General features: G+C 35.3%; 2 protein-coding genes and 1 pseudogene across 2 annotated transcripts; 2 read left to right on the forward strand and 1 right to left on the reverse strand.

Annotated features, from left to right (window-relative positions):
* Positions 1 to 239: 239 nt before the first annotated feature.
* On the reverse strand, positions 240 to 1,703 carry LOC119192643 (cyclin-dependent kinase 20-like). Its single transcript, XM_037446451.1, is given in 6 exon segments — positions 240 to 426; positions 555 to 636; positions 639 to 675; positions 1,071 to 1,207; positions 1,210 to 1,258; positions 1,474 to 1,703. Coding segments are annotated over 6 exon segments (690 nt in total). The 5' UTR covers positions 1,672 to 1,703.
* Positions 1,704 to 2,864: 1,161 nt separating this feature from the next.
* On the forward strand, positions 2,865 to 5,213 carry LOC119192642 (annotated as a pseudogene).
* Positions 5,214 to 7,558: 2,345 nt separating this feature from the next.
* Positions 7,559 to 9,940, forward strand: LOC119192641 (JNK1/MAPK8-associated membrane protein-like). The gene is made up of 4 exons (XM_037446449.1): positions 7,559 to 7,900; positions 8,046 to 8,255; positions 8,858 to 9,027; positions 9,312 to 9,940. The coding sequence occupies exons 1-4, from the start codon at positions 7,668 to 7,670 to the stop codon at positions 9,590 to 9,592; spliced, it is 894 nt and encodes a 297-aa protein (XP_037302346.1). The 5' UTR covers positions 7,559 to 7,667; the 3' UTR covers positions 9,593 to 9,940.
* The last annotated feature ends 7,312 nt before the right edge of the window (positions 9,941 to 17,252 follow it).

The following is a 17,252-nucleotide window of genomic DNA, read 5'->3' on the forward strand; positions in this document are numbered from 1 at the left end:
TCGCTTTGGCAACTGTCTTATACATTAATTCGCCCATAACTTGACTGTCAACTAATACCGACTACAGGCAGCCCTTTTTTTTTTAAATAAAATAAAATGCTTTATTCATCACGTAGGCGAACATAGTTGCACTTATGATAAGTCAAGGTACATGAGAATATTTAATTATTACTTAAATAAATTAGCTTATATAAACAAAGACGGCGACCTTATTGGTCATGAAGAAAATACCATTTTTGTTAAGCAATTTTTGACACGTCGAACCATCTACGGCCCTTAGTATCTTCTTCTTTAAAATATTGGATACTAACCGCAAAGAGTGGCTGCTTAGTGATCATTTCGGCTATGATACAACCAACCGACCACAAGTCTACCTTTTCTGTGTAATATCTGGCTCCGTACAATAATTCGGGCGCTCGATACCATCTGCAGAGTACCAAATATTATTATTAAATATATCAATGAGCTTTGGTGGCAGTAGGCATTATTTGTGATGTTATAAAAACACACTTCTGAGAAGTTAGTAATTGATCTTTTAGAGAAATATACCGTACCGTGTAGCTACTTGGTGAGAATACGGTCTACCACCCTCTGGCCAATAAAGCCTTGCTAGGCCTAAATCAGCGATTTTTAATATCCCTCGTGATTTATCAATAGATTTGCAGGTTTCAAGTCCTTTAAAGAAAATACACAATAACTACATTAAGTAAGTACCTATTATGTAAACGGAATATTCAACCTCGGCGTTAGATTGGAAAGACGTAGGATGATTAATTTATTATTAAATCATAAATTATAACACCTCCAACATAAAGTTTTAAAACTTTCTGCAATATCTTGAACCGTGTATTACGCCATGAAATTAATTGCCATTCATTTTACATGAAATAGTAAATGTATGTGGACGAAGACTACAAAATAAGTAGGTAGTTTTGAACAGGCCGACATAATTGTGTCGACCAGCAAGAGCCTTATTAAATATCGACAATCGATGTTCATATGAATGCCACTCCATTATCAAATGACGTGGAGTCTCTGCTGGGTCCGTAAAAAGGGAGTTCAGAGCTTACCCTGTGCATAACGTAATGCGCATGCATGTACCGCGTCCCCTTCAATAACATGAGCGCGTATGTCTTTACGTGGTAAGGTGAGTTCTTGCTTGGATTGTGGTGCAGCATTTCCCACAACCCTGAGGACATGTACTCAACACTAGCACCAAGCTCATTCCTCGAGGAAACATGTTGTACAGTTTGATTATCTGTATTAAGTTAAAATATTTAATTTATTTAACGAAAATATTCTGAATGCTAACTTATTTTATTTCACTTATAGGAAGCAACTAGTAGTAATTATCTGGGAATGTACTTTCATATTAGACTTTTACAGGTATGCGTACGAAATCACCTATTAAAGTAAAGATCTGTAGAAGTAACCTAAGTATTCACATTATAAAATATATAATTAGAAACTTACGTATTTACAACGAAGCAACTGCAGAGCCTTTATCTCCCTCATTACATTTACTGGAATGCCATCTTCCAAGTTCTTTATAAGGATCTTTTTAAGTGCCACTTCACGTCCTGTAGGATTATGTCTCGCTTTAAATACTAAGCCATGGGCACCCTCTCCGATACGCCCTTCGACTGTGTAGTTACTGACGTCGTTGTCCATTGCTAATTAACTTCGCCCAATGTATTTTTAATATTTTTACTCGAGAATATCACTAAGTATATTCAATAAAAACGTAATGTATAAATTTTATTTATATTCCAGATCATTTTACAGATTCGTCAACTTTGACTATTCGATGTCGTCATGAACTCGTTGCCATGGTAACTATGGTTGTTATCCATAAAAGAATATAATTATGAACTGTGTTCATACATCGGTTCGCTGATATATCAATATACCTATACGTACTACATACATTATATTTTTATAACTTTTTATTATGAATTATAAATAGGGTTCTCTTTATATCTCCCTCGATACTGATGGCAGATATTATTTTAATTAAGTAATTGGGTGATTGCGAAGTCCGATATAAACTGTCTCTCTTCCAATGTTTTTGAATATTATTATTACTTGCCTTCGTAGTAATGATAACCCTGTATTTAATAATCTTTCCTAGCATGATTTAAGATCAATATTACATCAATGTTTTCCTTCATCGTTGGGGTATGCATCAAACGTAGCGCTGAAAAGTATATAGGAGCTGTATTGGAACCAAAACCGAGACTAGAATGTCTGCATCTGGTTGGTCATTCCACTTAATCTAAGAATCTTAACTCAAACATAATAAATGAATAATAACTACACAGTAATTTAGGGCCGGGGCATATTGGCTGAAACTTACTTTTAGCTAACTTCGTATAGTATCTAACTATTACGCCACATTGTTTGAAAAGGTTGATCTATCCTAGGGGTTCCTAGAGTATTCTTTGTCACAACACTCTGCTGTCTAAAATTAAAATGATTCTGCCTGCCCCTCTATTCAATGCAGGAAGAGGAATTTAGCGGGCTCACCAAGTAGTACCTACGCTAATAACTATTATAAAAATGATTTTATTTATTACGCCTTCACGTCTTTACTACTCAAATTGATGATATAAAATTTTACTAATACGTACGTTGTCAGGGGTATAGAATACAATATGATACCTTTCATCGAGAAAAAGTGCTGTTCTCAAGGGATAGAAATTGATTGACAAAATTTACATTAACGTGTTTTCACCGCTGTCTAGGAGAGACCGCCTCCCACTTTGGAAAGGTTTTATTTAGATATATAGGTACTGTATTTATTCGAAACTCTATAGAATAATTTTATCTGATTATCCCAAATATAGATTTAAAAATGATATTCATAAGTTCATAATATTGTTTTACACGTTAACATTATTTACATTTGCATAGTTTACCCAGCTGCTGTTAATCCTCAGTTACGCTATAAGTACCTGTCGTCGTTTTCTTTTATGAATTCAACTCAGTTTTGCGTAGACTCGAAAAGTGGTGCTTGCTTTTATATGATTCCATTATGGGATCAAATAGATTTTGTTTAGTGTTTTTACTCATATCTTTAAGCTGTGTGGTTGACGGAGCGTCGATACTTGCATTGTTTTCGTCTTTATCTTATTCAGATCATTTGGTGTTCAGGGGATATGTCTCGTTGCTCGCGCAAAGTGGCCACTCCTTGGTTGTTATGACACCTTATCCAGGTCAGTTTATGTACCCGGATACGGAAAATATCGTGGAACTTGATGTAGGACAAGAATCGGCACCCTTTTGGGATGAGTACAAGAAATTGTTAACTAATACTGATGACTATTACCCACAATTAAGGGCTATGAACGAACTATCTCTTAAAATTGCCATTGCCCAGTTGAAGTCTAAGCAGATGACTGCATTGTTTATTAATCCTAACATCAAATTTGACCTGGTTATAACTGAAGCTGATGTGCCACTTCTATACGCTGTGGCAGATAAGTACAAGGTACCACACATTTCTATTACCACATCGAATGGAAAAATACACCAGTACGAAGCAAAGGGCAATCCAATTCACCCGATTTTATATCCAGACGTTAATACGCTTAATTATGGAAACTTGAGTCGCTGGCAAAAAGTGATTGAATTTTATCGACATATCCAGACCAAGAATGAATTTTATAACAATTACTTACCGCTTAGCGAGTTAGCGGCTAAGAAAATCTTTGGACTGAAAAGAGACTTACAGCAAGTAGAATATGATATAGATTTGCTATTTATTGCCAGTAATCCTTTATTAATTGGTAATAGACCAGTTGTTCCGGCTATTACTTTTGTTGACCGCATGCATATAACACCAGATATAAGTTTGCCACAGGTATAATGTCTGTTTTTATATTACATAAGTTCTTATTGGGTTACAGAAACTAAATATTTTAAATTATTTCTTATTCCTTTTAGAATGTTCAAGCTTTCCTGGACTCGCAAATAAAAGGTGTAGTGTACTTTAGCGTGGGAGCTATACAAGATGCAGAACAACTTTCGCCGCGAATACTGCAGATATTCGCAGATGCTTTTAAGGAGCTACCTTTTACCGTTTTATGGAAAATCGGTAATACGACTATGGTCAACAAGTCAAATAATGTTGTTACGCAAGCATGGTTCCCACAGCAACAAATATTAGGTAAAATAGAAGACTTGATAAATTAGTTAACTAATTTTGTTTACTTAGATTATTTAAATATGGTATGTAACACTACTATTATTAAATTGGTAACTGCTATTGCTATTATTAAATTTTGTATGACGTAATTATTATGTGGTTGACTGATTATAAACCTAAGTATATATGTAACAGATACCTAGATCTTTAAAATAATAAATATATATTTTTTGTAGCTCATCGAAATGTAAAGGCATTTATAACACACGGTGGTCAACGGTCGCTAGAAGAAGCTCTCTTTACGAAGTACCAATCATAGGTTTACCATTTGTAAAGTCTAGAAAGACATTTATTGGAGAATATATAAAATATGGAGTAGGTGAAATTGTAAACCCGTATGACATGGATAAGGAAACTCTGAAAACCATAATAACGGCTGTAGCTTCTGACAACAAGTAAGATACAAAATTTGTCTTTTTAAACTATATTTTTGATGTCGATGCAGGTATAGCCTAGTGTGGACATCGTTGATAATTCTTATAAGAAGAGTTATTTTGGAAAATAAATTTACTTCTATTACTATATCTATTCGTTATAATAATATTAAAATTTACATCAGTCTATCCAAGGCATACCCGGCAAATCAACAAACTTTAGCTATCGTTATTGTTCTATGTACAATGTAAATATAAAAATAAAAACCACCTGTTTTACGTAACCATTATTGTATTTCAGATACAAGAAAGCTATTGTAAAACTGAAAGACATGGTGGTAGATGACGTCATATCAGGGCCTGAACTCGCAGTTTGGTGGACGGAATATGTCCTTAGAAATGGAGGAGCTCAACATCTTCGCTCAGCAGCTGTTGGCGCGACTTTTGTCAAATATTACATGCTGGACCTTCTTAGTTACCTTCTTGCTGGTGTTTTATTTACTATCTACTTGACCTTCTGTATCGTGCGTTATATTGTGAGCCGTTTACGAAAACGTTACATCCTCGAGAGGGGCATAGTATCATCTGTAAAATTTAAAGATTATAATTTGTCGTAATTTATATGTTGTACTTTATTTAATTGTACATGTAATTCATACTTTTTGATATCTCATTAATAAATTTATAATAATGTTCTCTTTGTTTATTATTTATAAACTAGCTTTTTATAGCAGGATAAGAGTGGCCTGTGTATGACTTTCCCAGGGACTCAAACTCTCCATTCCAAATTTCATCGATAGCGATTTAAGGGAGGGGGATGAGCTACGTATCAAATCGCAGAATTTTCCCCGCCTCCGACACTCTATCTGTTTGACACAGATGATATTACTATTGCAATAATTATGTGAAAATATACATTAATGTAGTGAATCATCAGGAAAAAAATACCGATTTAGGGGTTCAGCTTTGAAAGGGTAACAGACATACAGGTAGACAGGGTTACTATGGCAATCATAATATATGTAGATACTAGTAATCCGCCCCAGCTTCACCTTGGTAATAGAATTTTCTTATTTTTTTATTTGCCAGTATAGACAGACGAGCAAGCGGCCCACCGGACGGTAAGCGGCCACCGCAGCTCATGGACTCGGTGATGCCAGGGACACAGACAATCCTGCCTACCATAGAGACAATACTCTTTTTTATAGCATATTATATGCAGGTACATATTATTTCTTGAGGATAGTAAGCTACCCTTAAAAATATAAACATTATTGCGTCATTGCGAACTTTTCTATAGACATAAAAAAGGAAAAATCCCATCCTATATTATTTTGTTATATCTCGAAGGCATAAGTCCAAAGAAAATATTTATTTTCGATGAAAACTCTCAGTCAGCTTGATTTATCCGACGTTTCCACCAGTCTTGGCGACATCCTATATGTTTAAATACTGGTTAGTGGTTACCAATTTTGGATTCGGTGCCTAATTCTAGTGATTTTTATAGAACCTATATTATAGTGGTTATGGTAATGTTAAATATTTTTTTAGTTCTTAATGGCTTTTGAAGGCAGATTATTTTTGATAAAATGTTCTTTTTTGCTGTTTTGCATTAGTAAGAAATAGATTGTCCCGATTGCGTAGTTGCATTGGGGACACGGTATCACTGTCGCGCTTAGGATTTATACCTTATAGCGCGTCTTATAAGTAAAAACGTTTCTCCGGCACAAAACTCGCCGATCCCGCGGACACCTATACCGTACCGCGTTCCCCAGCCCCGGATCTAGAGCAAGGGCTACGTGCCCCGGGCGGCGAATTTAGAGGGCGGCAAATTCAAACTTGGCAGACGAATACTCAACTCATAATTAAGGCAACTTTGACTACTGAGACATCCAGTACATTACACATATAAATTATTTCGCGGGGAAATGATTATGATGATCATGACAAAAGTAAAAATATAGGTGGTCGGGGGCGGCACTGTCCAGATTTTGCCCCGCCTCCAAAAAATTCAAGATCCGAGGCTGGCGTTCCCACAGTGCCAAGCTGTGGTGCTGAGCCGACTGTGTTTAGGGAGGACGCGTGCGCGAGCATGGCCCACGGGCACGGTGAGCCCACGGGCTCACCGTCTTACTGTCGATCAAAATAATTTATTATTATTGTTATTCATACACTCCATATAATTAAATAAATTAATAAAATAAATATACTTAAGTACTTATATCCCAATAATCTTTACCTACCCCTGAGAAGGGGAAAGGGTGAGAAGGGGAAAATGACTAAGTTCTGAGGTAACAAATTTAAAAAAAAAATATGTACTAAATATATACCTACCTCAGAACAATAACTATTGTTCTGATATACCTGCCTTGATACCTACACGTCGAATTGAGAAACTTTTCCATTTTTTTTAAAAGTTCAAAAAGGTCATCTAGTATCTAGCCGAAAAGAATATTCAAATTCAAGCTCATTCAAGCAACAAACTAAGTCAAACATATACTTACTTAAAGGAAAATATTTTGGAAAGTACCCTGTTATATACGTAAACATTCCTCATGAATCATTGCATTCTTTGGTGAAAACCGTAATAGAAGTCGTTCGGTAGTTTTATGTTGTTTTAGAAGGAAAGACACGGCAAGGAAACTTTGTTTTATAATAGGTAGTAAAAATAGATTTTAATCATTGTATTTGACTAAAATATGATAATTATTTTTCCCAAAAAATCAATAACAGTCCTTCAATACCAAGTAGTTTTTGTATTTCAAAGATCATCATTGTTGATCAGGTTGCCTCGAAGAGATCGCTTTTTAGCGATAAGACCGCCTATTGGTGCAAATGTAATAATTGTATTTATTTTTCTGTATTTGGTGTACCTATACAATAAAGTGTTTCATTCATTCATATGTTATTATGCGTGAAATGAATTAAAATTCGACTTTAGAAATGTCAACTTGTCAGTGTCATTGTGTCAAGCGCAGTCAAGTGTCAACCTGTGCATCAATGTTTGGTTTCGTATTTACCTATGTCATTGAAAAAAAATGATTAGTGTTAAAGTGAATTGAAAACTTAATTGCAAAAAACTTAAAATGGCTGCAGTTAGATCGTGTCCGGGGTTGTATTGCGGGCGTACGGAGCTGGAGGACGGCATATGGAGCGATTGTGGTGCATGCCCTCGAGGCTATAGGACAAATAGCTCCAGTTATTGTATGCCATGCATTGATGAGCCTACCCTCTACGACTGGCAGTACTTAGGTTTCATGGTACTCCTGCCTATGGTGTTGCATTGGTTCTTCATTGACATGGTTACTGTAGGAAAAGCGTAAGTTAAATTTATTATTTACAATATTCTTATTAGGGGAATATGTACTACTACTTAGTTATATTTCTATAATATCATCTTTACTAATTATATTTTATTTATATTTCTTATTGCAATGTAACTAATAAATATATTCTGTTTACAGTAAAGAGGGCATGTTAATCCAACACGTCTGTGCATTTGTGGAAGTGGTGTCAGGAACCCTGGCCGCTCTCTTAGTGTTGCCGCCTACAGGAAGCATTGCATTACATGTGTGCTCACCGAAGGCATTGTCGGACTGGTACACTCTACTCCACAACCCACAGCCAGATTATAAGGAGACTTTACATTGCACACAAGAAGCTGTTTATCCATTGTAAGTATTAGGTCTGCTTTATATTGGCAGTTGGCAGGCTTATTGACTTAGCAATTTTTCTTATTAAACTGTGTTCAAAAGGTTTCAAATCTGAAAACATTACATTTGAGTCAATTAGTCTGCCAACTGTCAATATAAATAAATTCAATTATAGGGTTAGTCTATAATCTCAAAATATCTAGACTTTATTGATTATATTATAAAGGTATTACCAAAACATATGTATGTGTAATGTGTTTTATTTAATGCTTTGTGGTATGTTCTGTGAGGGTAGTCATAAGGCAAATATTAATAAAATTTTGCTGATATTTAAGTGAATAATAAACAAACAACAAACACAACACACCTGTATCCCTAAAAGCATAGGCAGAGGTGCAAGCAGGCCACCCACTTCTCGCCTGTGTGTTCCATGATGTGATAGGTGAGCTTATCGTTATATTGGGTACATGTTAGACTCTAGGCTGATAGAACAAAAAAGACCTGATATCACTTTGTCTAACCTGGAACCTTGAAAGTGTTGTACGCATGCACTATATGACTATACCACAAAGGTAGTCACGTTTGAATTGAATAGCATTCAGATTATTAATATCTTTTTCCAGATACACAATAGTGCTGTTGATTTACGCATTCAGTTTGTTGATGACAATAACACTAAGACCCTGGGTCCTCACTTGGAATTCATGTAATCCAGGGAAAAAGGCAATTTACTGTGCTCTGTATTTTTATCCCATACTAGTACTTATACACACTGTTGCAGCTGGTTTGATTTGTAAGTATTCGATACAAATGATAGTTTTATAATTATAATAGATTTTTCATAATTTATGAAAAGCATAATTAGAATCAATCCATGATCCAGATTTTACAATACATCCAGATTTGTACAATGATATAAATTGATTCTGAGGATTTTAAAATTTTTCTATTGTTAGTTTATTCCCATAGTCTAAACAAATATAATCTTTATTTACTAATTTACTTACTAAACTCATTTAGTTTCTAAATTAAATCTTCCAAGATTACAAATCTCATACAAATATGTTTATTTTTCAGATTGCTCATTTCCATACATAGTAATAATAATATCAATGATGACATCAGCATCACATTTCTCCATCAAAATTGAACAATCTGCACCCGCTTTGCTGTTATCCTCAATCACTAATTCAAGGAACTTGATCATACTGGTCGGCCACTGGCTTGTTCATGCCTATGGAATATTGTCTCTGACTGGCTTCAGAGAGTTGTGGTACTTATCTCTGGTCCCCGCTCCTGCATTATTCTACATACTGACTGCTCAGTTCACCGACCCAATGAAAATACACAGTGATTGACAAAATCAGAAAGCTTTCGCCAAGTTGGTTTTGAGTTAATTTTTAGAACAGATAAAGACTGGTTATTGTATGTTGTGATGTTTATGCATATAAAATTATGCATTTGTATAGTCTTTAATAGTGAGATAAAAGTAAAATAAGTTTTAACTAGATAATGATAAGTGTAATTATGTTGTATTACAACTAACTAATGTATATATAAATTTTTTGCTAGCTAAAGATATTTATTGTAAAGTTACAGTATAAAAAGGAGACATTTCTCAAAGATATATTCTTAAGACTAAAAACATGTACATTTTTAGTGCTAAGTATTGTAAAAGATAAATAAATACTTTAAAACAAACATTATAAATTGTAACAATTATTATTATCTAATACTTACTAGATAATTCAATAGCTTCATCATCATCAGCCAATGCCATATGAGGTGCACTACTGAACGTAGGTCTCCCCAAACATTTCTTTAATTTCTGGCCTACCTCCAGCGTTTTCCTGCAATCTTTATCAAGTCGTTTGTCTACCTCGCGAATGGATGTCCAACGCTGGGCTTCACGGGACGTGGTCTCCACTCGGGAACTTTTTTGTCTCATGTCGTCAGTCCTGCAAACTGTGTATCCTGCTCATTGCTCTTTAGATTGATGTGTGTCCATGAGTAGTCTTGGGCGGCCCATGGTCAGAGGTCACTTCTCAATGCCGTATGTCATCATTGATAATAGATATTGTAACTTACATGTTATTGTTGATTATGTAGGTAGGGCTTGAGAAAAACATTTTTAAGTGATTAGGTAAATGTTCTAACACTGTACATTTGTGCTCATTCGAACTAAAGTATTGCTACACAGTACAAATGAAGTCGGGTGACATTACCCGCGCCTAGCCATTGTACTACATAGTGCAGTGCCCGTATTTCGTGGTTTTAAAACACATTGAGGCTTAGAAGTGTCCGCGAACATTTCCCATCCTGACTGATAGGAACTGGGGGATAGCTTGGGAGATGCTACTTTTCATTCCCAGGGCGAGCAATACGTGTGGAGGTTTCTAACACTATTTGTTAAATAGTCTTAGTAGCTAACGGTTACTATTTTAATTAGTAGCTAACGGTTTGTCGGGTAAGGGTGCGGTCTAAGTTGCCGTGCCTATGGCGAGGCTTTGTTATTTATTGGTCCGTGAACCATCTATTATTAACGTGGTAGACTTTCTATTGTTGCAATTAAATTGTAATACCTTTTGATACATTTTGCTCGCGGCTACGCCCGCATGTTAATTTTTCCGGCATAAAAGTTCCGCTGTATATTGTCCCGATTGTATAGAAGGTAGCTTATAATCCTTCCCAGAGTCTCAAACTATCTCCATACCAAATTTTATCGATATCAGTTGCGTAGTTTTTGAGTTTATCTTGTTCATACGACAGTTAGATGCGGCGGGGGACTTTATTTTTTTAAATATATTTTTTTGAATTTTATAAGAGGAACGATTTCGTCATATATGATTGTTGCGTAATTGTAACCGTTTATGCAGTGCACGCAACAGAATTTCTCAATAGAAATATTTTTTCCTCGTTTTTCAACATTTTTCATTGATGCTCCGCTCCTGTTGGTTATAACGTGATGTTATATAGCCTATTATAACCTTCTTCAATAAATGGGCTACACGACACTAAAAAGAATTTTCGATTCGAATCCGTTGTTCCTGAGATTACCACGTTCAAACAACTCTTCAGTTTTATAGAATACCTAGTATTGAAAGGTAAATAGATAATTACTGTATCATCTCCGACCGTACCTAACTTTTCGATTTAGATATATATCTAAGTATGTATTTTGTATTATGAAACAAAACCATCCTATGCAAATAGGAACTTGTTGATATATTTTCAATTTAACGATATGGAACGACCTCTTACAAAAATTCCGGACTGAAAAGTAGCTCGCCAACTTTCTGTCAGATAAAGAAAGGTATTTTATCTTTAAATTTCTTGCCTGAGTCGATTTCAGGCAAAACAACGTGAAAATGGCCGCGTCTCGAGTTTTGCATTAAACATATATATAATATGGTTAATACAAAGCTCGAGACAAAGGCCGAGGAGGCAAAATAAAAAGAAACGGCCGCGTTTATAGCCGTCTCATTATTAAACGCTTTCATCCCTTGGTTCGCGAAAAAACCGACGACGTTTCCAACCGCATTATTCGCTTATTTGTTTACTTATCTTTTTACATGTATCTCGTTAGGATGAGAACTGAAGCGTATTCTTTGTAAGCGAGTTTTTCCGTCTTATGGCAAATGGCTGTGTCATTTATATGAGATACAACCAGTTGTATTATACTAATTTCCTCAAGCTTTCACTTTTGCTAAATCCGAATATTCGTTATTTTTTTGCTCGTATATTAGGATTTAAGAGACATAGTTTACTCCATATGAGTAAGTATAAATAAATCATACAAAGCTTTTGATTGCCCGGCCTAGGATTCGAATCGAGGACCCTACGTGTCTCAATCCTGCTGCGTTATCACCAGACATATTACGCGCTAGTCTACTTAAGTTGTGTAAAATCAGACAACGAATAAAAGAAGTTCTATAGAATACAAAATAATCCTTTGTTCTAATGCAGTACAAAGGCAATGGGTTCACTTCATGTTTGAAAGCGCCAACAAAGTCATTGCAAATATTTTGGGCGTCGTCGCGGCGTCTGCTCGCGGCACTAGAAAATGAGCGTTTCGTTCGTTTGTGGTTTGAATGAAGCACAGACAATGAGAGCGCCGTCCGGCCTTTGTGTCCACACCTGTTATTAAAACTCCCGTGAAGCGTGCTCTGGGACGCCTCACGCCGCCGGCACACCGCCGGGAAGCCGCGCCGCCGGCTCTGTCATATGTTTTTCTTGTTTACATACGTTTTGCATTCTTATAATTCCATTTGCACGAATCGATACCGCAAATAAAGCCGTGAAGCTGAGTTGATTCGTCCCTACAGCGTATCCTGATACGTTAATAGACTTTATTGTCTCTTTGATGCATGTAGTGATTATTTGAGGTAGGAATGTCTAAATTACCCATGTTATAGGGAATGTGTAACTTGAAATTAAATTATTTCTATGTTCAGAAATCTCTCGTGTAAGTAATTTTATAGGTACCTAATAATTTTATATGCACAATAATATTATGTTGTTTATATGGTACCGTCTCTATGGTCGAAGAGGTCGGGAGAGATGAATAAGAGATTTTTTTCTCTAGATAAGTCCAAACATTATGTACCTGTAAACTGATATGCTAATCTAAATGATAACAAAAATATTGTGCGGGTTGGGGATTGAACCCAGAACTACCGACTTTGTAGCTGAAGTTTAGAAAGACCAACGCGACGGTGTACGTAAAATTTTAGTTTTTTTTACATGTCTTGTTATTACTATAGTAATAAGATTATACTTGATCTATTATGTAACCTACGACGAAGCTACCTACGAACGTAAATTGGTACTCTACAGACGATTCCGTTAACAATTTAGCTTTGCCAAAACATGTTTATTTACGGTAGAAGCGTAAAGCTGAATCTATCACGCATATAAAACCGTTCCAACATTAATATTAGTTCAAAAGCGTAACAGTATTACACAAATCGAGATAGTATCGAAAGTAACATTTGTATCGGAATAGTTTTTCGCAAAAATGCTTCACAACAGATTGCACGCTGGGAACGTTGCATAAAATGGGACGATGCACTGCATTGAAAGCAAAATCGCGAACTGGAAACAGGTGAACATTCTGGAACATTGAATATGAGAAATAACGAGTAGGGCCCAGTTGTCGGTGAGTCGGCGGGTAGTGGCGTTGGTGGGCGTGGGTGCTTACCGTGCCGCCGCGCCGTGCTACCGGCTGTCGGTACTCCACCGCGCCATAGACAACGTACGACGTACACACAGCGCACTGTCCAAATCCTATTACGTAACATCAACCCGTTTTTTATAGATGTATAACTTTATAGTCGTATTCGAGCGTATTCATATCGGCCATGTCACTGCTGGCTAACACAATTTGTGGTATGGGAAACACATATTTTTGGCTTCGTTCCACTTAACTACGCCGCGTACGTCTATCTATAACATGTTATGTGAAACAATATCGAGCCAAGTAATGAAAATACGTAAATACAAAATGCAATTTACTGTTTACAACGTGGAATAAAATGTTTCCCGGCATTAAACAATAAAAACTTTGATGGTTTCATCGAGGCATAGATTTGTACAAAGTATCTGCGAAATTGTATTGTAATGTTAGTATTTTGTTTCTCTGTAATAAAAATTGTTACTTGTTTGTTGTACCTATCATATTTTGATTAGGCAGACATTGCTTCAGGGGTAGCGATCTTGAATTTATATTATAAAGAAAACTGGCTTGTAGTATGTGTATTAGTTAAGTACTTTTTCTTTAGATGTGTATTATTGCATGAATAGTACAGAATATGCTTACATGCCCATTTAGCTACTACGTAGATACGATAAGATTTTTAAAAATGTCATTCTAACGTTTACGCAGCACCTTGGTATCTTGACATACCTACATATTGGTTTCTCTCTGTAAATAATTACAAGATAAAAAAAATATATCTGTGTAGTAATACGATGTTGTCATTAGTGTTATGTAGTACATAAATGTTTTGGCTCGAATGGGTTAGTGAGTACCACTTTTATGTAGTACATAATAATGCTATGGTTAGTAGAAAATAACAGCTTTGTGGTTGCATGTCGTGCGGCTGAAATTCACAGAGGTCCATATTTCGCTGTCTTAACTAATCTATTCTTTTCTTCTTTTCCTTAAAGATCAACAATTGACTACTCCTTTCAAGGAATGGCTAGGCATCAGCATTTATTGAACCACTTGTTTTTTTTTGTTTGTCCCAATAAATTCGTTCTAATTATTTTTTTTGTATTAAGACACACAAAGAAAACAAACGACACAAAACTTTTGTAAAAATATTTCGCGATCATCTTTTTCGTTACACACCATTATTCTATTAATACTCATTGTACTGTGTTGACTTGCTGATGAAGTAAAAAATAACCAAAACAAAAGATACACAAAAATGTGTAGTTTGCTCGTTGTAAACAAAGTAAAATAGAATAAGTTTCGAACCTTTCGAACAGACGACGACGCATCACTAACTAGTAACTACGAAGTCTATCGATATGCAAAGCTTCGCCTAAAAGTCGTCTGATTTTTAACCCAGTTTTATAGAACTTGTAAAAACGAAACAAGTTTTTGTGCTTAAATACAGCGTCAGTGCCAGCGCACATTGCCGACTGCAAAGAGAATTCAGCTGTGTAATGTGTAAATAGGGTATGGTAGAGAAAGACTATGCATCTGAATACTTTGTTGTTTTGAATAAGTGACATAATAGAGTTTAGAGAAAAAAATCGGTATCTTTTTGTCCATCAAATTACTATAATATATTGGTTTGCAAATTTTAAAAAATAAACACACGAATTGAGAATTGATAGTAAAAGTATAAAGGAATTTGGTAAGTAATTAAAACAAATTTATTATAACGTTTACTGATATATAATAAAACGTTATATATAACACATTATTATTTTGATGTCTAACTCAAAGACCACCACATTTCCCCGTACTTTATAAGTGATAGAATGCGTGCCTTTATAAAAATGTCTATCAAAAACCACTGATTAGCGGCTTGCCATGCAGGGCTTAGCTTCGGTTCACGGCAAAAATATTCAATATTCGCAGCCAATACAGTGGACAGACTGGGGTGGGGATAGGGGGATCCACCACCCTCGGCCGGTCCATTAAACCCCCCTGCTGGCGCGTTTATTCGCCGGAATAGTGTGCAATAAAACGCGAGCGCCGACCGGCCAGTAGCCACAGCAAAAAATACACCCTAAAATTATTATTCTTTTGATCAGAACTTCTTAAACTTTACTGCGGTTACGTATGCGTTTTGGGTTACCGTTAATATTAAGTAATAAGTGGTGACGCTTCATGAAGCTATGGAGACCAGATTTTCATATAATGTCAATTGTAAAGTATTTGATTATAACTGCACCTATCCTAGAATAGAAACTAAATTTGCTCATGGACCGACGGTCCATGTGATCAATCAGAAACACATTCGCAAAGTGCAATAATTTATACGAAAGTTAATAATGGCACCAATGCAAGACTTGATACTCGGTTTGAAGTTTTAGAAGCGGTGTTAAACCAGATAGATAACTAAGTACTCGCCCGGTATATTCATTTTTAAGAGTTGGAGCTGAAAGCTGAGTTTGACGTGCAGTCGTTTATTAGATTTCAAACGTTTTTTTTAATTCTTTAAAGTTGGATGTCCATTTTGATTGCTGCTACAGTTGGGATTTTCTAAACTGTTTCATTTTTTAACAGAAATCGCCATCCAATTTTGTTAAAAACACGCAGCACTGTACATAGTGCGCTACAATTACATTGAGTATAACTGGTTTCAGTCGACTGAACATTCATTTTACTTTTTGGAACAATGAACGTAACAACATTCAGTTTAGTACACAATGTAAAATTTATATGAAGTAACAATATTACTCATAAAATATTAAATTTAATATTTTCAATATATACATAAGTGTTATCTTTATGACAATTTCTGTAATCTTTAATAAAAAAATGACAAGGTGATTACATTTACTTGATAATAACATGTTTACCTACTACATAATTAAGCTTCCGTAAAATAACGCAAGGTAAAAATAAATATACTCGTATAATTAGAAACAACAGTACAATCTTGTTTATAAATTGACTGTAAACACTATAAGAATATAGAATTTAGGTGAACCTTTCAATCAACACCCATGTGGTTACCAATTATGCAGTAGGCTTTTGAAATTTAAATTTCCGAATTCCACTGTTTGCAATAAAGTATTTCCCTATGGTTCAGCAACGTTTGCAACTAGTTTTTTTTAACTGTTTCGGCGTTCGTTGTTTTTTTAAAAAACAACTTGGCATAGCCGCGTGGGTACGACCTGGCTCACACATGCAATGAAGTTGCGAGAATGTTACTAGATATACAGGTTTTTTGGAACATGTTCTCGATAACATCTTTGTACAACTCAGCGTTAATTTACTGCAACAATGTCTATGCGTATGCGTGCTTTGTAAATTAAATACAATTACATGGTTTATATTTATTTTACTTGCGGTCTTTAATTCTCTATGGTACAGTTTTTTTCTCCTAGCGATGTTTTTAAAGTCTTTGTTCGTTTACTAGCCAGAGTTGATGCAGGCCGCGATACTCGTTGGTTGCACACGGTACAAGCAAGCAGCTTGTGGAAATGTGTCGTGGAATTCGTTAAATAAAGAAAAACAAATATTGAACTTTAATAAAATGTATTCATGGGACTGTTTTATCGAATTGTTTTTATTGATGTGCTCTTAATTGTGTCTTCATAGATCTGATTGTTGGTTCGAATCGAATACTGACCAATTAACCGTTTTAGGTGGAATAGCTACCGTCCATACATTTTATGCTTTTAGCCGAATGAAGTTTGGAAGTTTGAAATCGCTCAATTTGTACACATGCAGTTTAAACTGTTGAATGAACTAGTCCATGAATTTTAACTGAATGGTCTATGTCCCAATTTTAGATATTACTTACTTTCCATAATGAAATGGTTGTTTTATTT

This window comes from Manduca sexta, unplaced genomic scaffold, assembly GCF_014839805.1.
Source record: "Manduca sexta isolate Smith_Timp_Sample1 unplaced genomic scaffold, JHU_Msex_v1.0 HiC_scaffold_3029, whole genome shotgun sequence".
Taxonomy (NCBI): domain Eukaryota; kingdom Metazoa; phylum Arthropoda; class Insecta; order Lepidoptera; family Sphingidae; genus Manduca; species Manduca sexta.